The sequence below is a fragment of the Euprymna scolopes genome, chromosome 18 (genome assembly GCF_053919585.1).
Source record: "Euprymna scolopes isolate OS-2025 chromosome 18, ASM5391958v1, whole genome shotgun sequence".
NCBI lineage: Eukaryota > Metazoa > Mollusca > Cephalopoda > Sepiida > Sepiolidae > Euprymna > Euprymna scolopes.
The window spans coordinates 123991065-124013833 of record NC_136499.1 but is presented as its reverse complement, the minus strand read 5'-3'; the positions used below and the strand labels follow the sequence as shown (position 1 = coordinate 124013833).

The 22769-nt window shown below is 35.3% G+C and overlaps 1 protein-coding gene across 2 annotated transcripts in view; it reads right to left on the bottom strand.

Annotated features, from left to right (window-relative positions):
* The window catches only part of LOC145297801 (protein mono-ADP-ribosyltransferase PARP6-like), a 145162-nt gene that overhangs the window by 94949 nt on the left and 27444 nt on the right, over positions 1-22769 (bottom strand). For both annotated transcript variants that reach the window (XM_080144089.1, XM_080144090.1), the window contains exon 2: positions 2650-2742. In XM_080144089.1, the coding sequence (XP_080000215.1) occupies positions 2650-2742 (93 nt within the window). The remainder of the gene's footprint in view (positions 1-2649; positions 2743-22769) is intronic.

Sequence of the window (22769 nt, the reverse complement as noted above, 5' to 3'; positions counted from 1 at the left end):
CACCTTCCCATATTTTTATTGTCATTGAAACTAGTGAAATTGCCAATTTTTTAATCGAATCGATTGATTACCGGCTCTAGTTAAGGAGCCCCCCCCCCCCCTACACACACACATACTTCTTCAGCGTACGAGGAGAAAGCTTCACACGGCTCCCTGCACTGACTTAGTCCACAATACATTGTAGTCTACATTGCACTCTAGAGAATCTACTGCTTTTATAAAATTATCTGTAAACAATGGCTTTACTTAAATTTTAAAATGCAAAAGTCAAGTATCATGGTGCACTTGTGCTCTAAAAAGAAACATTCATTTTGAATGCGTCTCTATCTTATAAAAGAACCTATTGTTGATTTTATAGGCTGGCCCTTTCTGCTTGTAGGGTGATAAAACTTCTCAAATGCACTTGTGATGTTAGGTTGTATAAAAGTGTTAACTTTTATCAAAATCTGACTGCTCCTTCTTTAATTGGATTTTTTCGATTATCGAGTTTCGATACTCATCAGATGCATTCCGATACAAAGCCTACATAAGAACACTCCCAGGCACATCAAGTACCTTTGTGTGAAATTTTAAAAACATCAGCCCAGCTGTTTCAGAGTCTATAGGGAATGAACTTGCATGCATAATGTTCCTTTTATATAATAAGAGATTTAAGGTTAATGATATGATTGATTCTAGGGAAGTACTTTTACGACCTGGGCTTGTTATTTTGACTTAGATTAACAGGGAGTGTAATTTATATATATATATATATATCTTATTATAAATTTTCGTACTGTGTGTGTGTGTGTGTGTGCGTGTGACGCGATTTATCTCAGCCTACAGGCAACTCACCCAGGCAAGTTAGGTACTGAAATGAAGCTTATGACCCAGCGGATGTTTTAGTGATATTTATATCCATGTTTGGTGTATGGAAATGCAAAAAAATAACGATTTACTAAACAATGTTTTATTTACTGGATATTTTTCCGGTATTCACCGGAAGTTATTTCTCTTAGTAAGTTCAATTTACTGTGTGTGTGTGTGTGTGTGTGTGTGTGTGTGTGTGTGTGTGTGTGTGTGACGCGGTTTATCTCAGCCTACAGGCAACTCATCCAAGCAAGTTCGGTACCAAAATGAAGCTTATGATCCAACGGATGTTTTAGTGATATTTATATCCATGTTTGGTGTATGGAAATGCAAAAAAATAACGATTTACTAAACAATGTTTTATTTACTGGATATTTTTCCGATACAAGGACCCAAGTTTGCCCAGCTGGGCAAACTTGGGTTCTTGTATAACATAAATAGAGGTTTGTCATCATCAGTTTTACATACTGACATGTGTTGGACGGCTTTTAGAAATTGATTTCCAAACTAACCTATCTCTGGCCAGGTCTTTATCTCTCTTTCCCCTCAAATGCATCCTTATTTCCTCTCACGTTTTCCTTGTCAACTGACCCTGTTAACTCAACTGTTTGACATCTACTAGCCCATGCATTCTCATTCTTTCATTGTGACCAAACCAAAAAAATCTTATAGTCTCCAGAATTAATCCTCCAAGACTTGCATTATGTATATCATTTCTCTCCATGCAACACATGTCCTCAATCCTCATTGGCCAGGGAAAAAGAGAGATAATTAAGCAACTGGCTAAAGATAGGTGAGACTACTCCAAAATTTAAATAAAATATAAAAATAATAATAAAAAGGGGTAATCTTGTGTTATGGAATTCAGAGAGAAGGGCGCAGAGTTCCTCATTTAATCCTGGACAACACCAGGGTCTTTCTGTTAGTGTTACATATTCTGCAAAAATTTTCATTCTTTTAAAGTAAGAATAAGATTATTGATTAAAATAGGAGATGATTTTTACGGATAATTTTTATAAAATCAACAGTAGATTCTCTACAGTGCAACGTAGACTAGAATGTATTTGTGGACTACGTCACTTCAGGGAGGCATATGAAGCTGCCTCCTGATATACTGCGGAAAGTGGGGGGAAGGAGTTCCTAACTAGAGCAGTTAATCAATCAACTTGATTAAAAAAATGAGTGATTTCACAGAGTTTTATAGATACATGCCCGGGTGAGTTTCACTACATGCTTAAGAACAAAATTCCACCATTTTCAGTCGCAAACTAATCTTTCAGCTGTCAGAAGCAGCATGTCAGTCTTAATTCTTATCTAATTGGCCCATCTGTTTGACCGTCTTCCTCTTCAATTTTCTTGAATGAAATCTTTTTGATATGGTGTGCTTACATAGGTGAAGTCTAGTAGCCAGGAAACAGGTCTAAACCTTCCCTCCCAGGCCTCTGCTTCTCTGCCTGTATTGACATGAAGATTAAAGTGTAACTGCCCAACTCCCTATATAGTATCCCTGAAAATCTGGTCCCAAATAGTAGCCCTTTACAACTCAGAGTGGTACTGTTCCTTGTTTGAGGTGAAAAAAAAAAGGAAAAAAAAAAAAGGGAATCAAGTCTAGCAGTTTGAGGGAAAAAAACTTATAGTAAAAAGCTTTCCAGCATCTACAGACCTATTACAGTAAAGGGGTGGGATTTTGCTGTTTGTCAGGAGATATTTATGTCGAGGGGGTACAAGAAATATAGTTCAGCAGAGTACATTCCATTAAAATAATTTTTTTTTAAAACAAATACAAAAACAAACAAATACCTGGATAATCCTCGGAAACATTAAGAATAAAATTCTTTTCTTCATTTTTTTCAAATAGTTTGAAACTGAGAGAAGCAGCGTCGACTTGTAAATCTGCAAAAATAACAAAAAAATAAAATAAAAACTGTTAGATCATTAAATGTTACAGAAACTGATTTTCAGAGAGTCATAACGGAGTCAGAAAAAAGAAAACCATAAGCTTCACAACAAAACAAAAAAATTAATCTGTATCTTTCGCACTCCTGTTCTCATATTGGATGTTATTCTTACGTTTTGGTCAATTCAACCTCCAACCTTATTCAGGTGTATCTTGTTGAACTCTAGAATCTGTACGCAATTTTGACCTGAGCCCTCTATTTCTGTCATTCCATGAAGACCATCACTTCACTTAATTACTACTTAACACTACATCTGTTGAGCCTGAAAATGCAATCCTCATTACCAAGGGCATAGCCAGCCGTATTTTGTGGACCCTGCTCCCTCGGAGAAGTTGAGCAAAATTTTTTTTTCCCTAATTCAAAGCGTCAGTAGGGCAGTCAAACATAGGCAGGCAGACATTTGCCTGCTAATGGGGGAAATCATTTACTATTTGCAAATCGATTTTGCCTGCCATATCACAATAACACTTCAAAGTTTACTTACCTATATAAGGGGAATTTTTCAGGGTTGGATTTGTTTTGTTTTGTTCAAAATATTTACTAATTTATTTTCATTTTTTTTTTATGAAAACAAAAGAAAATACAAAAGTTTTATACAAAATAAAAACTTTTTAACAAAATAAAACTTTTGTATTGTTTTTTTGTTCATTTGTTTTGCTATATATATATTAAGTATTTGGGTTTGTATTACTGTACACATAGATTCGAAAAAGTTGTCAAAAAATAAATATATAATAAATAAATGTTATCAAAGGCAAAATAAGTTACTTTTCTACCAAACTGGATATATTTTTTGTGTTTTTATTCAATGTAACATGTTTATTCAGCTCGAAAAGCATACAGTGTTTACCGATGTATTGGAAAATTCAAAATGGTGCCCAACTCTCTCTTTAACACGGTAAGTTTGGGAAAAGATGTTATAAATAATAAACTAGACAAAATACTGTTAGAAATTCGCTCAATATATGTTACCATGACATAAGTTGACATATATTCGGTGTTTTTTTAATAGTATTTTGTCTAGTTTATTATTTATAACACCTTTTCCCAAACTTACCATGTTAAAGAGAGAGTCGGGCGCCATTTTGAATTTTCCAATACATCGGTAAACACTGCATGTTTTTCGAGCTGAATAAATATGTTACATTGAATAAAAACGCAAAATTATATATCCAGTTTGGTAGAAAAGTAACTTATCTTGCCTTTGATAACATTTATTTGTTATATATATGTTTTTTGACAACTTTTTCGAATCTATGTGTACAGTAATACAAACCCAAGTATTTAATTACAACCAGAATGTGGCAAAAGATACCAAGGATTAAAAAACTTTGAAACATGAAAAGTTATAATCAGGGCAACCCAAAAATTGAATTTATTAATCAGGTTGGATAATTTGATAAAATAATTGTCTAAAAAAACATTTCATAAATCAATCAAAATATTAAAATTTCATGTTATAAGAACATTCAATGAGTATTAGTTGCAATTTTTACGTTGCCATAATTATAATTAAAAAACGCACTAAGTGAAATAAAAGAAACATTTTCGTAAAATTTTTGTTAAGAAAGTCTAAACTTCCTTTGGTACTTCTTGGCTACACCCTTGCTCACTACAGATGATACTAACTAAAATGCAAATTGCTTAGGACTTACACTAAGTTAAAGATGCCAGAATAAGAACAATCAACCCTGATGAATTAAATAAAAGGCTCAGTTAAAAATTCTATACAGATTCCAAAGTACTGTATGAGAGTCATTTCAAAAGTTGCACCTTAACAAACTCTGGAATTTGTACAGAATTTCAAATGACACCTTTTCTTTTTTTTAAATGAAATCGCTCCAAATAAGGTATGAAGCCACTTGATGCAAGGAACTAAAAAAAAAAAAATTTTTAATAATAATAATAATAATAATACTTCAAGGTCAAAAACTTACCAACGATAAGTGTTCAACGAACTCTACTGGAGCCGGGGGGGGGGGGTAGTGTAAGTACCTATTTACTATGCCTCCCCACGAGACAGAGTTAGACACCAGGGTCGTTTTTTAACGTGGAGAAAAGGTACAAAAATAAAAAATTGTCTCAGTCGTGAAGGATTTCTCCTCCACCGAAAGAGAACAAGAAATGGAAGTGCAGCATCTGAAGAACAGATACTACACTTTGAGATATTAAATCTTTTATTCATGTTAAAAAATAGTCAAAATCAACGATGAACAAAAAACTTAGGCACATGGCCAACTCAAAAGGGGGGATTGTGGGGGGTCGTTGGTCATCCTTGTCACTCCAGAACTAAACAAAATCAAAAGTTTCTCCCAGCTAGTATCTTCTTGACCAAAAGGCCAAGAAGAAGCGGGGGGGGGGGGTAGTGTAAGTAGTGATATATTTAATTATAAAACTAATTAGTTATTTATGAAAGGCCATAAAGATCTATAATCACACTTTTGCACCGATTTTCCCCAGCTAAAACTTCAATATAAAGTTTCGCATGGGTTCAAATACCCTATATATGAAGTTTCATGTCTGTAGACCAAAATCTGACAGGAGTTTGGTAGGCAAAATTTTTTGAATATATATGACCACATACATAAATATATATAGAAAGAGGTTTGTGTTTACTGTAAACTTTTTACGCTAATATTACGCAAGTATAAATCATGTAGAATATCTGCATGAATATATATATACACGTAATAGTTAACTAAAGATGATTATGCCATACGAAAACCAAAAAAAAAACTAATAAGGAATTTATTAAAATGAATGTTTAAAAGAATATGCAAATTAGCTAGATCTTTCACAAATGATTACAATTCCACGACCCATATATAACAAAGTTGTATTTTCTTTTTAAATAAATAGAAAACAAAAAGGGGTTTTTAATACGAATATCAATATACAAAAAAAAAAAAAATTTATAGGAGTATAGATAGATATAGATAAAAGTGAATGTACAAATGTTCAGCTCCCGTATGCAAGGAATTTTTTTTATAAGCAAAACAGAGGCCTAATCTTAATAATAACTAATAATAATAAAGGAAAGAATAATCGCATATGCAAATGTAAATTTTATGAGCCTAGAAGGAGAGGCTTAATAATCTCAATATCTGATAATAAAAAAGAATGAAAGAGTAAAGGAGAGAGAAGCTGGTCTTCCTTTTATCCCCATCAAATAGCTTTGTCTTCTCTTATCAATAGAGAGGGAGCATTTCGTATTCTTTTTCTAATGGATCAGTTTCGTTCAATGGTTTAAAGTAATTAATAAAAATTGAATTGCAAAGCTAGTTATAATAAATTGTAAATGAATTAGGCCAATTAGGATAGTTATAATAAATTAGCAAAATTGGGATCTTTCATCAGCACAAATCCATAGCTTTCACTGATTGCACATTTTGAGCCAATCAAATAAGCGAATCAAGAACCTGCAACAAATGTCTTAACTCTTTATTCTTGTGTCTCTATTTTTGTTTTGTTCGCCAACACAATGCCAGCCTTTTCTTCATCATAAGCTGCAACGGTTGTCGGTAAGCCGTATGCAAGTACTGGTTTAGGTAACCGGAAGGATTATTTCCACCATAGTTAGATCTGTTGTCAAGTAGCCAAAAAAACACTTAGGATCAACGCTTTTCTTAGATTCAAGTGCAGAGAAAAAAGTAGAGAGGAGAGCAAAAGGCCGAGCCAGAATTAAAACATGCTGTGATAAAAACGGCAACAAAAACTATGGGGCGTTATCAAAAGCAAAAACTAAAAACGACTTACTCATGTTTAGATATTCGGATGAATTACGTTCAAATTTCTTTTGAAAAATATCTTCTGCTAATAATAGCCAGCAGATTATTACTGTCGCCAAGGAAGAGTTATGTGTGTATGCAATGAATGAAAGCAAAACATCACCAGTGAGGGTTGAGGACATGCGTTGCATCAAAAGAAATTGTACGAGAATAATACAATAAAAAAAAAGAAACAGAAAGAGAAGAAAAAAAAGAAACTGAGAGTAAAAAAAAAAAAAAGAAACTAAGAGTAAAAAAATACAAAAGAAACGGAATGTAAAAAAAAAAAAGAAAAAAAAAGAAACGGAAAGTAAAAAAAAAAAAGCGAAAAAAAAAAAAATAGAGAAAACGCAAAGTGAAAAAAAATAGAGAAACGGATTAGAATCACTACTATATATTGGGTACAATATAATAATCAATAGAGATTGCCCTATAATAATAAATATGAAATCTGCATAAATTAAATTATATTTAAGTGTATTTTACAACCAGGCAACGCCGTGCTGCCTGCTAGTATTTGATATAAAGTTATGTTGTATCCAAGGAAAACATGAAAAGTGATAAGCTTGGACTTGAGGGAAAGAGGGATATATAAAAACCTGTCCAGAGATAGGTTAGTCTATAAGACAATTTCAAACACATACCAACATATAAACGGGGCGTTAAGCTGATGATAATGAGGATTACCGTAAAAAAATAAAATAAAATAAAAAAAATAAAAAATAAAATAAATTACAATTTCATTTTTTTTTTATATGTGAATGAACAACGGAGTAGAATTCAAATAAAATTGGATTCTGTACGAGAGGATAAAACGTTGCTTTGTGGAACATAAACAAAAAAAAAACAAAAATAACAAAGAATCTGATTTGTTAACTAACAAACTTAACACCACATGTATGTATAAAAAACGGTCATATCAATTCCATGCCTAACAAGTTTCACGAGGAGGACACATGGACATTTCTATGTAGCTTAATTGCCATATATATTTTCTTAGTTTATTGCCTAGCTCTACTCACGTATTGAGCACTGCTGAAATAAATACTGAAAATCAATGCCTAAAATATTACACGTCCTTATAAAATTTTCTATGGATATATGAAATATATATTTCATGTTTCTACATAATATTTTATAAAGAGATATTTTATATATCGATTTTCAGTACTTACTTCAACAGTGCTCAATATGCAAGTAGAGTAGGTAGTTATAAAAATATATATGAAAATTAAACTACACAGTATTTTCTATGTTTCATCCTCATGGGGATAACTTTGTGTAGCTTAATTGCTATATATATATATATATATATATATATATATATATAAGGTTATTGTTTTCCAGAGATTAAGTAACCAATGAAGTTTAATGGGGCTAATACAAGAGTGCTCAATACCAAAGTAGAGCAGGATATACTCTTTATTTGTTTTTACATAAGCAGTAATGTTTCTACAGTCATGAGCATGTTTCAGCTAGCTAGTTACCACTAACTAGAGATCTCTTATGTAAAAACAAATAAAGAGTGTGTGTGTGTGTGTGTGTGTGTATATATATATATTCATTACAAAATTAAAGATTCTGCATTCTTAACAGAGAAGGACAAATAAAAATGGAATGACTGGAACAACATTCTTGCAGCATTAAAAATAAATAAAATAAAAAGAACCAACCATCTGCCTGTGGCTTTCTACGAATCCAATTTGAGGAGAATGACCACCATAACAACGAACAGATCTGTAGATGCGCATGGAGCCGTAATTCTTTTCCCCTGGTGGAGTTCTCTTCTCAATAGCCAATTAGTGTATTGCCATATTTCGTTGTTGTCGCAGTTTCTCACGCCTCAAAATACCCTTCCCCTCCCCCAAGTGTCCTGTATCAAAAAAAGGCCTGTTCGAATAATCAATGCTCATTAATGAAAGATTAGAGCTGTGGTCAGATGGCACAAGGGTAGGACAACGTAAAATTGGACATGAACAAAAGGGCAGAGGAGAAAGGACAAAGAAATGCTTATGAAAATAATTTTTAGAAATAAACTAATTGCATCGCGTTAAAGTATAATTGGAAGAATTTTCATGAACATGAGTGATCTTATAAAGTACATGAAATCATGGAATACAGATTTTAAACATCAAACCTAAATAGCATTTAAACTGAAAAATCAAACTTGATTCTGACTAGCCAATTAGAATTTGTTATTGTTGTATCATGTTATTGCCTGCAGCTACCAGATCAGGTTCTCTGAAGATACTGGCTTTCAGAGTTAAAATGCACAAAACATTGATATTGTTTTCTTTTTCCTCTCAATTTGCAAAACTCAATCATGTTCTGCAATATCAAAAACAACAATTTTCTTCCACAAAACAATCAAACTAAACACAATAAACAAATACTTGAAGATCTAAACAAGTTTAAAAGCATAAAAAGTTTTTGTTACAAAATTATGGATTTGGCATGAAATAGCTCAAAAGCAGTTGATATGCCATGAGATGAAAACAACTAAATCTCGTTATTGGCAATAAATTAATGTACTTTGTTAATATTTATTTTTATTTATTAGCAGACGTACCTGGTGTTGTCCAGTATTAAATGTAACGTTAAATACCTTAAAAAATTTAAAAAAAAAAACAGAAAGAAACCCAGATATGTGCATACGAGTATTATATTTTTCTAAACAGTTCACTTCTTGTAAGTAACAAAAAAAAAAAAAAAAAAAAATACTCAAGTTGAGATTGAAACCAAAACTTGAGACAGTGATGTTGAATGAGACTATACGTATATGTACCGACGCGCTCTATGATGGTCGCCTGACTGCTCCACGGTTTTCTAAAGAGATTCTTATTGAACTCATTTTAATGTGCACAAAATCCGTGGAGTTTAGTTTTTGTGATATTATGTACTGTCAGGTCGATGGGGTTTCAATGGGGAGTCCATTGGCCCCAACTTTAGCGGATATTTTCGTCAGGTACCATCAATCCCTTTTGTTCAATTGTACAACAAAACCCACTGCATATTTCAGATATGTTGACAACACTTTTGCTATTTTTCCATCGCAAGGTGAAGCGTCAATATTTTTTTAATAGGTTGAATTCTTTGCATGGGCTCTTAAGTTCACTATGGAAAGTGAGGACAATTTGCTTCCCTTCTTGGATGTTCTTGTCGAACGTTCAAGGGAGGGGCTTTCTCACTACAATTTATAGAAAGCCGACATTTACTGGCCTATATGTGAACTGGTTGTCTTTTGTACCAAAATCATGTAAGGTCGGCTTAAGTTATACTTTGGTACATAAAGCTCTGATGATTTGTTCACCTAACAGATTAGACGCCGAACTCGATAAGATCAGGGAAATATTCATCAATAATGGTTATCCTGTTGACCTTATTGATGACTGTATTTTCGAAAAGGTTGCGGATTTTAAATCCTCTAAAACGTTTGGACCCTTGAAATGCCCGGTTTATTTTATATTACCGTGGATTGGGGAAAAGAGTAACAGACTTTCCAAACAGATTTGCAGAAGTATTTACGACTGCTTTTATTTTGTGTCCTTGCGTTTGGTATATACTACGAGACCTGCTTTTCCGTCTTTTCCCAAGGATAGTTTGCCTTACATCCAAAATAGCAATATTGTATATCAATTCAAATGCCAGTGCGATGCTGGTTATATTGGGCGACCATCCTTGCATCTTTTGACTCGTATAAACCAGCATGTTCCATCGAAGATCAGACAAGGGAGGATGGGGTCTGGTGGTCTCCCTCCTTCTGCAGCCTTGGACTCTGCTATTGGCCAGCATTTGGTTGACAACCCGTGCTGTGCCGATAGATATAAAATAGAATGGTTCGAGGTGCTACATAGAGCGGACTCCAGAAACCATTTAAAGATTTTGGAGTCTGTCTCTATTGCGGTGCAGAAACCTTCTTTGTGCCGGCAAAAGGAAACATCAAACGCATTGTTTCTCTTTGGGGAACTTTGAATCTTTTCTCCCGTTTCCCCCCCCCCCTCGTTGTGCCAATATTTTAATCATTTTTAAACGTTAATAAATTTATTTTAGTGTCCCCGTACTTTTGGCACATTCAATAAGTTCCTCATTAGAACTCTTTATTTTTGACATAATATTATTTTGTACGCTATCGATTTTTCTCCTGATGAGATGATAGCCGAAAGAGCTCTTGAGAAACTTCCGCCTATTTTATTCAAAACTGTATATATATAAGAAATATACGGTATAATCATGTTGATACATCAGTTCCTATTAGATCATAAAAGTTAAGCAAACATTGAGCCTGGCTAGTACTTAAATGGGTGACTATCTGGAAATTTCAGTTGCTGTATGTGGTCTCCACTGATCTTGGCATTGTCTCCAGTCGTCCTGTACCTCTCCTTGCCACTGAATTCAAGCAGTGCTGATTCAGGAGATGTGTGGTTGGGATTGCACAACCCTTGTCTCACAATTATAAGCGCAGCTACCCTTACAGGGGGTATCCATTGTCTCTTGAGACTGAACAGAGGCATAATCGTAGATACATAGACATATTTTTTTTTGTTCATTAAAACTTTGAGTGGGATTATTGATGGAGATAAGAGATGCTTAAAAAGGGATACATAATGAATAAAAATATCGGATCGGATTGGAAGCCAAAGGATTCCTTGCGGACACATTTTAATCTTTAAAAAAAAAAAAGAAAAGAAAATGGACATTAATAAGAAAAATCAATGGAATGCACAAAACGCAGCCGAAAGTTTTGCTTGATCCAACAATAGAAAATGAGGTTATCTATCAGTCAATTATTCATGGCTACATTAACAGATTATCCATTTAGCTAAGGAGATAAATGGTGGTGGGGAAGCAGGGTGGGAGAAAAGTTGTTTTTTTTAAATTCATATTGTGTAAATGTCACTACTTTTCATAACTAGCTAAAATAGTCATAAAATTTATTAGTATATATTATATTAACAGATATATGAAGTCTCAGAAAGTGTCAGTTGTTCCAAGGGAGATAATTTTGTAATACTCCTCGAAACTTTATATATATTTCTCGCTAAGTATTCTACTTGAATAGAGCTTTTAATACTTTTTTGTTTTTAAATAAATGTTTATTATCTGTAGACATTTGTTTCATGTTTACTAACAATCATCAGCGTGGTTTGTATAACTGTACTGCCAGTCGAATGATTCAAATACTGTACCCTAGTTACTATTAAATAACTCCAATCTACACACATACAAAGTGGAATGATAAAGTTGTCACCCTAAAGAAAACAACACTACAGCTTTATTTTAAAACTTATTGAAAAAAAATCAATTCAGGTAACTTGATTATGTAGTAGAGCTAACATCAATTCAATGTAGCCACCTTCAGCCTCAATCACCACCTCGATACAGGTCCGGAACTGGGAGCATGCTTTTTCCACAAACACTAGCAGGAACTCAGCGAATACTTGGCGGATGGCAGTGATCAGACTGGCTTTGGTGTTGTGGGAGGTTATGTTGGTGATGTTCTCAACGGATGACTAAACGAAGTAGTCCAGTGGGTTCAGGTCAGAGGAGGTGGAGGACCAGTGAGAGAAGGTTACAAAGTCGTAGCACTCTTTCTGAAGTCAAGCCTTGGTCTTTTTTGGCTTGTGGACCAGCACCGAGTCCTGCTGCCACACCCAGGGTCAGCCAGGGGCCATTTGATTGCACCCGGGGATCACCACACTCTTCAGCACGTCCAGGTACACTTTGGTGTTGACTTTCAAGCAGACTTTGAAGATGTGAGATGGCATAATGTGGCCCTCACTTGAAACCACATCAAAGACCATAACCATGGCCAAAAATTTTGTTTTTATCACCCTGGGCACGTCCCTATTATTTTTGGTAATCCAGCGATGCATTTTGAGGATGCTGGCAATGGTCCTGTTGTCATAACTTGGATTGGTAGAGAGCAGGAGTTGTACAGTGGCACATTTCCGATCTCGCTCAAACTTTGTGTCACTTTCAGACATAATACCAGGCTTCTATCACTCTTGGGATTTGTACTGGTCAACTAGTAGATGGTCTGCAAGAAAAAAATAAAACTGGTGTTCATTAAACGGAAATGGAATCATGTCTTTTCTAGGGTGAAAATTTTATCATTTCACCACACACAAAACAAAAATGTTTATTTTGCAACAATTTGGCTCTTTAAAAAATTTAGTTTATCTAATTTCTATGTATTTCAGTAATGTGAACGTTTTATTTTGTTTGATTTTATTTGTACCAAATTGATGAAAAATAAACATTTTTGTTTTGTCCAAAGACTTGTTTCACCTCACTGTATATATCATGAATCCTAAGTTAGCTGAAAAAAAAATAGATAAAATACTCAATTGTAGGTTCTACAAGAGCTAATATAAAGTATTTTATTTTAAAACTATATCACTTGAGCAAGTCTATAAATATAAAAAAAATGTGAGAGGGAAAAACAATTGAATAAAAAAAATATGTTTTAATCCCCGCCCCCTTTATTTTTACATGGTAGTCACCATTTATTAAGATCCGAAGGTCACTCAAGGATAAGAGTTAATGAGTGTACATATTAATAGTTAGTGGTAGAAATGAATTATTTAAGGTGGTGGTGATGGGGGGGGGGGCTCAACAAGCAAGCACACATAAATAAACCAGAAAAACATGTCTTAAATAAAAGTTAAATTTTTTTTTTTTTTTTTTTTTTTTTTTAATTTCACCCTTAAACAAAAGTTAACAAATATCTTATGGGGGAACACAAAAATAAATTAGCATCGCTTGTCTACGTTTTCCCACCATTTTTTCCCCTCGTTGTCTTCTGAAAAGTTGATCTGCCACTATTAGCCATTTTTTGTTTGTTTGTTTGTGTTTACCTCAGCTCTTGCATCACCAGATCAATGAACCTGACGGAACAGCAACAGATACTAATGTATAGTAATATATATCAGCCAATGTTAACATAAATGACTCAACATTTTGGGTCAGAGGTCATTTAGAAGGTTCCGTTGAGTCTTGACAAACTATGCATATCCACTGAAGGATGCCTGCACATGAAATTTTGTGGCAAGAGTTGCATTATCTCCAACCACACCTCTTGTTTGTTTTACGGCATATCAACCCTTTTCAGGTTATTTAATGCCGAATCCAGTGATTTTGAAGAAAAAATTTTTTTAATAGAGTATATTTGCTTTTTTTTTTTAAGTCGGTTTCTATTCAACCCATAGTTGGGACCCTAACAGGTACTACCACTCTGGGTCAGAGTGGACCTGGGAGCAATGGCAATTAAAGGATGGTTCCACACTCCCCAAAGCCCGTAAGCTGGGGCCTCACCATCGGATATAGTTTAAGGTCATATCCAGGACCACACCTCTTGAGTTGGCGCTTTTAATTTCACTTACAAGTATACAAGTTTAGGATGACTGGAAGCAATGCAGAGATAAGCAGAGAGCATATGCAATGCCTAGTATTCCCAAATGGCAACCCATCTGGTACCGGCCAGGCTCATTGTTGCTTAACTTCAGCGATTAGTTATGACGCAAAAAAGAAAAATAAATAATCTATAATATAAAAGCGAAAATGCGTGTTTGCATGTGCGCTTTTTTTTGGATGTTCGGCAAAGGCTTTGGGGGGGGGCACTTGGGGAGGTTACCATTTCTTAGAACTTTTTATATACTCCCTAGATTATAATCTCTATGATTTATGAAGGGACGTTGTGTCTATCTTTTATCTGAGCGAATTATTTTATATAATTCCTGCTATTCTGTCTCCTCGCATGTCTGTTCATGTTTTTCGTATATAAAAAAAAAAATGAAAGTGATGTCGTGTTCTCTGCCGCTTTTCGTGCCAGGACGTCCAAAAAGCAATGAGCTTTGATCAATGTGGAAAAAACCCGTCATATCAGAAGTTGCTATTCATTTGAACAAACAGTGCAGTTTTAGGCCTTAACATATGTAAATTTTAGTTCTGCACCATACAAAAAAAGAAATGACCAAGTCCACCATTTGCCCCCCCCCATTTAGCCCAAAAAGTACCCAATGCCTTAACATATTTAAATTTGAGTTCAACACCATGTAGAACTGCTAAATAAACATACACAGAAAATTTTGAACAAATATGGTAAAATAGTTCTAAAAATGGAGTGTTTTTATTAGCCCTAAGCAGCCCCCTGGGGCACACCCAAGAGTTATTGCAAAGTATAGACAAACAAAATTATATAGAAATCAGTTACAACTCTTCAGAAAAAAGTTATAACAATCTGAAGCATCAATTTTTTTTTTAAAATAAGCACAAGAGTGTCAATTTTAGCCATTTTAACCCAAAAAGCACCCTAGAGGGGCAACTGGAGTTTTCCCCGGAAAATTTGTTGCTACTTTTTTACTCATATCATGTTTAATGTTTGTGCAAAATTTAAAAAATTCCAAGGCATAGTTATTGAGAAAAGCACGAACAGACGAACAGACAAGGGTGAATTTACAGGTCCTTTTGTCAGCCCCCCCCCCCCCCGCCACTCAAAAAAAAAAAAAAAAAAAAAAAATTCCATTTTAATTTGCAATAAGATCTCTTACTCCCTTATCACCTATCCCCTCCCCCCACTTCATCTATACCCTGTTTACATTAACAACGATGACTTAACAAAAAATCAATCTCCCTCTTCAAAAGATGTCGCTTTTAGCATTGGCAATGTAATGATGTTAATTACTGAAGTTCACCTCATAAATTGTGAACGTCATAATTTGCTCCAGCCGAACAATAAGCAATCTAAGCTTATTAATCATTCATCTGCGTCTTTCTCGCGTAACTTTGCGGTTTCGCTAGAGAACGTTGTGTTTGCCTATATATCTATCTTTAGGCCAAGGATGAGTCCCCTTTCACTTCAGAAATAAGTGGTTGTTTTTCCTTTAATCAATATTCCTATCCATTTAGAGCAGCGTTCTTTAACCTCTTCGGTCATTTGTTTGTTCAGCATCTTACTTCTTGCTGTGTTATCTTCAGCTGTCCATTCTTTACTCTGCATCTTCCATGCAACTTTGCAAGATATCCTGATTTCGCAAGTGTTAAATCCCATCAGCGATGCTTTTTCCTTTGGTAAATGAGATGGTATTGGCACAGTGCATATGAGCGCATGGGAAAATATCAGCAGCCGCAAAATATGGCTGCCTTGCGGAGAGATTAGCAGCAGCAGCCAAAAAACGCACATATGCAAATTAGGAAGTGTGCGAGAGAATGTAAAACAGGAGAAAAATAATGCACCATGCGTTTGGGTAGAAACAAAATGCGCGTCAAAGAAAACGGAAATGTAAAGTCGAGGACAGGAATAGACTGGCTATGGATGGCATGCTATGGATGGCATGCTATGGATGGCATGCGGTCAGAGGAAGAAGAAAAATGGATGATGGTGAGAGACTTAAGGTGTGTCGAGACGGGAAAGTAACGGAAATAAAAGCTTTTGTTGAAAGGGAAAAAATGCCGACTCGTTTTAATGTGTGGGTAAAAATGTTTTTAAAAGATCATCACATGGAAGTTTTGGAGTTAAAATAAAATATAATTTTTTTTTTTTTTCATCTTCGACGATAAAAATAAAAATTAATATCATATAACAACACTTTTCATCTTCAATGATAAAAAAAAAATTTAATATTATATAATAACACTTTATCTTTGACGATAAAAATAAAAATAAAAATAAAATTTAATATTATATAACAACACTTTTCATCTTCGATAAAAAAAATTTATATTATATAATAACACTTTATCTTCGATGATAAAAAAAATAAAATTTAATATTATATAATAACACTTTTTATCTTCAATGATAAAAAAACAAATTTAATATTATATAATAACACTTTTCATCTTCGATGATAAAAATAAAAATAAAAGTTATTATATAATAACACTTTTTTTTCATCTTCGATGATAAAAATCAAAGTTAATATTATATAATAACACTTTTTATCTTCAATGATAAAAAAAATTTATTATATAACACTTTTTATCTTCAATGGTAAAAAAAAATTTATTATATAATACTTTTTATCTTCAATGGTAAAAAAAAATTTATTATATAACACTTTTTATCTTCGATGATAAAAATAAAATTTAATATTATATAATAAACACTTCATCTTCGACGATAAAAATAAAATTTAATATTATATAATAACACTTTTTTTTCATCTTCGACGATAAAAATAAAAATAAATTTTTTTTAAATTATACAGATAACAAGCCGCGTGTGTGTGGTCCCCTCTCTGGTGCTGCACGGGAGATGACGCCACAAAAAAATACTGAAGAAATGATAAATGTGAGAAGTGTGAAGGTTGGGTTTGTCCTAAAAACAAATATTACTTCCGTCATAGTTAAAAATTGAGTAATTTGATTTGAACTTATCACATTTTTTTGCTCTTTTTGGCCCAATCATGGTGTCTGGGCATCGTGCTTTCGGGGTACCCCCCCCCAACCACTTCCCACGATTGCAACACGCTTCCCCTTGTTGAACTCGTCAAGATTGGGAACACCTGTTTCTTTAATCTTGCTATGAAAAGCTTTTCTTGTGACCCCTTTTGAGAACATCGAATTCCAGTGAAAATGGACAAACGGTGCAGTTTCATGCCTTAAGACATGTATATTTGAATTCAGCACCATGGAAAACCACTATATAGACATACATATCAAGTTTTTAAGGAATATGAAAAAAAGAGCTCCAAAAAGGCATGGTTTTTTTTTAGCCCTGAAAGTCCCAGAGAGATGCGAACCAGAATTTTGCCAGGGTCACCCATACTGAATTTATATTAATAGTAATGGCCTCCACATTTTGGCCAAGTTTCAGGAAAATCTAATTGATGGATCAAATGCTATGGGGCAAAAAGTGTCATTTTTTACCTCTTGAGCACCTGGGGACGCAACGGAAATTTTCGCAAAAAAAATTTTTTTACTGTGCACATGTATTTAATGAAATACAATTTGTGGCAAAATTTCAGGAAAAACTAATAGGTTTTCTGGCAATTGTCCAGATTAACAGACGCACAGATGCCACTGAAAACATAGATAAATCGGGAGACCAAAAATAACATAATTCGTCTTTATTTGCATTTTTAATAAAAAATTTTAAGTTTTTATTTTATTTGAAATTTTAGAAGAAATATGTATTTTTTTTTTTTTATGACACATATGTATATGAAATCATAAAAAACACGTTTTTCTTTTGGTCCCCTGATTTATCAATAGGATTATTAATCAAGGTGTGGCAGTGATTGGAACACAGAAGTCAGTATACTTAGAGTTAGTTTACAGACAGTTTTATGAGTGGGAATGACTTTTGCAACACTTTATGGACAGTCTTGAGTTTGCGACCATTGATGACAGTTGACAATTGGGAACAGTTGAAGGCAGTTTGCGGTTCGGAGCAGAGGAGATGAATTGATCAACTGACTAACAAACATCTTGGTCATGGCATGCCCCCTCGGTTGATTGGGCCAGCTCTTTCCAACAAGTTCACCACGTCCCAAACACTGGCTGACCAGTCATGGCGATCCAGGGTTGCTTTCATTAAAATGCAAGCCATTCATGGTTCCAGAAACAAACCCCATAAAGGTGAGAACCCAGAATCAGTTCAGCATCCTGCTTCACTGTCCTGAGCCAGGTTTTGAATTGACCACCACTACGTTTATTCCAACCTGGTGGTGATGCTGGGTCAATGATTTAACAAATGAAGTCACTTCGGTGTCAATGAAGGCATGCTCAACTAATGAAGGTGTTTTGGTAAGGAGAGATTATTGAAAGGAGTGATCTTATAGCAAGTTAGAATTGTATTAAACTGTTGCCAACGGACACAAAGGATGCAGCATAGGTAGTGATGGTCGATATGTCACTTGCCTGCATAGGTCAAGTCTTGCAGCCATAAAAAAGAATGGTGCAGACAAGGTCTTCGAAAATTCCGACTTTGGTGTTCAGCCCTATTTCTTTTCGAGACCAGAGCTGCGATCAAAGTCGACAGAAGGTGATACAAGCATTGCTGATGCAGTTGAGGATGTCTTACTCCCTCTGGCCTGTTGCAGTGACAACGGAGCCAAGATATTTGAATTGATTGACCTCTTCAATGGTTTCTGTATTGAGGACCTGCCTTCAGTAACTTTGTTTAATTAACGTTTATCTTTTATTAATAATCTTTGAAGCATAATATCGATTGAAGATCAGCAAAGCTTTCACCCAATATGACGATATCATTAGCATAATGAAGATCCAATATTTATAGTCCACAACTTACTGTTACACCATAAAAGTTGGCGCTCAATGGCTTAGGCGAAAAAGTTTGAATGTCAAAGAAGCAAGACCCTGATTATACAAGTCTTTTGTGGAAGTAAAAAGATGGTAGGCTTTGATTAGGTCGAGCAGTTTTGGGGGCATGTATGACTTCCCAAAGCGCTCCACAGTCAAAAGTCAAATATGCAGCGGTGAAGTTAATGAAGCAGACAATAGGCTTTTGCTGGTAGCACCAGCAGCGATGTTGTAGTATTGTATCGTGAAGATCTTGCCGTGGGATAAATCTGCATTGGTTTGGTCTTGTCGATATTTAGTTCTCTTACACTGCAAGAACTTGGACACCATGTTAGAGAATGGATCGAGAGAAAGAGAGAGAGAGAGAGGTGTGTAAATTATATTGTAGACACGTTGACCAGAAATAAGGGTCAGCTGGTTGGATTGCGTGTGAGTCACGTGATCAGGTTGGCTGAATCGAGGAGATTGCGTTTGGACTTGGAAGGCGACGGACGGCTTAACAGTCGTCTCCTCCCCTTCATCACTGGGGCGGGGGGGGCGTTGACGTGTGTAGAAATGAAACCAAGAGAAACCACGCAAGCCAGAGATTCACTTCCATCCTTCTGCGAGACATCTAGAGGTGAATAAACTATAAAACCAATTCATCGTTTTGGAGTGATTGAATCTTCGTCCAACAGGTACCAGTCTCCCTCCAAGACACGAGATGAATCCAGATTGACCAACATCCAACACGCATGAAGGTATGTCCGAAAATACATGTACCACACACGCACACAACGGCATATGAACAAATAGACTGAATAACTAGACGATCACACACACGCCCCCTTATTATATCACACGACATTCCCCCTTATTAGATGAATAATAACAACACACCAGAGTTGGAAAGTGGAATTGAGAAATCAGTTCCATAGAGGAGGGGCACTCTGACCTGAAATAAGTGCATGGGCAGCCTCGTTGGCATTCCTTAGTGAGGGCGCCTCAGGCGATTAGCAATAAACTAAGCCCTTCTCAAAGAGAAGGCAAGGCCTGGGAAGGTGGACCGCCTAGAACTGCATAGAACATTACTTCCACTGCAAAATCAACAGGGATCAGATCATTACAAAAATGGTCTAATTTCTGTTGATTTTGGCAGCTCAGGTTGGTCTTGTCAGTGCGTCTATTTTTGAAACCACTTCAACAGGATTTTTGTATCAATATTGACAAGGTACTTTGATAATTACTGCAACAGCGTTTATCAATTTTCTTGTAAAAGGGAAGCGGGACGGTATCGCTACAGTCTTAAGGGAGTTTTTTGGTGAAGATTTGGTGGAGGGTCGGGACCAGTATGTCTGAAGAATGTTTGAAGATTTCAGATAAAAGTTCGTCTTCTTCAGTCACCTTATTGTTTTTCAGTTTTTTGATGATGTCCAGAATTTCATCAGTACTGGGTGTGGAGGAGAGTAGGGTGATGACGGTCATAAACCACAGAAGGAACAGAAGAAAAAAAAAAAAAACTATAATGAACATACCTTCACCAGAAAACTAAGATGTTTATATTAACGTTTAGAGGCTCGAGGCATTACGCACACACACCGCAACTGATATCTGCAGAATGGATTTTCTTTGTCCTTTTGTTGTACTTGTGAACTAATGGTCACCCTTGGCACTTGCCAATGTAAGAGAGACAACAACACGGCCAGAACAAAAATGAAAGATGAAAGAGAAGACCACAGCACATTGTTAAGGACTCGACTTTCATAGAGCAGTATCCTTGGGACTTTATGATGAGTAACTGGCCTTTACAATTCTTATATGAGGAGTGACCACCTATAACAATGGCCAACGACTCTTTATCTGAGATTACCTCTTTCAAGCTCCTTGGCCTAACGTTCACGGGAAACATGAGTTGGAACAATTACAGCGAGGGCATTGCCAGGGCCGCTGTGAGGAAGGTGGGCTCTCTCTACCGTGCTAGAAAACTACTAACACCCGAAAGTATCCTGTACCTCTATAAGGCAACCATTCGCCCATGTATGGAGTATTGCTGTCATATTTGGGCTGGTGCATCGGCTACTAGTCTCTCGCTCCTTGACAAGGTTCAAAAGAGAGTCGCAAACATGATAGGCCCTGAATTGGCATCTAAGCTTCAGCCTCTGTCCCATCGACGAAACGTTGCACCCCTCTGCCTGTTCTACAAGTATTTTAATGGTGAATGCTCTAACGAACTGCAAGCACTTGTGCCCCGACGACGTGAACACCCTTGACAGACCTGACAGGCTGCAAAATCCTACCCCCACACTGTAGAGATCCCTAGATGTAAAAGATCTTTTTACTCCAATAGTTTCTTCCCCAGAATCACTAGACTCTGGAATTCCATTCCAGGTCCCTGCTTCCCCAACTGTACTGACGTGCAGAAGTTCAAGTGCAATGTGAACAGACATCTTGCTTCCCAAATTCCTACACAGTACCCCAGTAGTTGCTGCCCCTGATAGTAGCCCCCTACACCAAAGTGGCAATGTGCCTTGTTTGGGGTGAAAATGTAATAAAAAAAAATTAAAACATCCTCAATCAACACTTTCTTCATATTCACTTACATGAGTTTTCTCTGCAGATTACTGAAAACTTTCCAAGCATTGATTTTATCCATAAGTCTTCCAGGCTTATATCTAAGCTATACAAACACATACAAAGCTGAACTTAGTGGTCAGAGTGTGATCAAGATACATGATGATGCAAAGGGCATTTTATACAAAATCTCTACTTATATATAAAAGGCATTTTGTGTGTGTGGGGAGGATTGTTCCCTATTGAGTCCAAAACAGCTGAGCCAATTTTTATGAAATTTCAAACAAATATACTTGCTATGTTTGGAAGTGTTCTTAGAAAGGTTTTGTAACAGAATGCCACTGATAAGTATAGAAAACCATTAACCGAAAAATCCGATTTTGAACAAAGTTAACGCTGTATAAAGCCTAACATCACAAGTGCATTGGAGAAGTTTTATCACTGCACAAGCAGAAGGGCCCGATGTATAAAATCAACAGTAGATTCTATGATAAAACAGGGGCGCATCCAAAATGACTGTTTAGGGCAAAATTGAAACATAATATTTGACTTCTGCATTTTAAAGTTAAATTCAAGCCATTATACATAAAAATAATTTTATAAAATCAACAATAGGTTCTTTACCGTGCAATGTAGACTACAATGTATTATGGACTAAGTAACTACGGGAAGGCATCTGAAGTTTCCTCCCGGTGCACTGCAGTGGGTCCCCAACTTGAACAGGAAATCAATCAATTCGATTGAAAAATGGGCAATTTCAATGACAATAATTCAATCCCAGGCAACATCAGGTGTCCCTGCTGGTTATATAAAGGGAAAATGTCTATGTCCAGCTAAAACTTAAAAATAACATCCAACACCCACAAAGTGTTAAAAAAAAACTAAATAAAATCAAATCAGTGTAAGCCCGGATGTACAATATCTAAAATTTAGAGAAAAAGATTGATTACTTGATGGTCGAATATTCATTTATATCATTTAATATTACACATACATGCATTAATGTTATTATACAAGTCTGTTTTCCAGCCAATAAGTAAAGTAACTGTTTTTTTTCCAAGTTATTTCCCTTATGCAAACCAGAATTGTGCATGTGCATGTCCAGAGAAAGGAGGGGGCTGGGCAAAGAAAAAAAGAGGGTGTCGAGAGGGGGAAAATGAGAAAAGAGAGAGGCATAGACTAGCATAGATAGTTTACATAAAAATGGAAATTAATTTTGATGACTTTTGAATAACTCAAGGAAGAGAACTCCATATAATTGCGCAATAACTTCTCTTTAATTATGTTTTCTTAAGCATGTCTCTACTGTGAGTTTTCACAGACGGATTAAGTATTAAAATAAAATTTAAAAAAACTGAAGCTAAATAAGATATTTTTATGC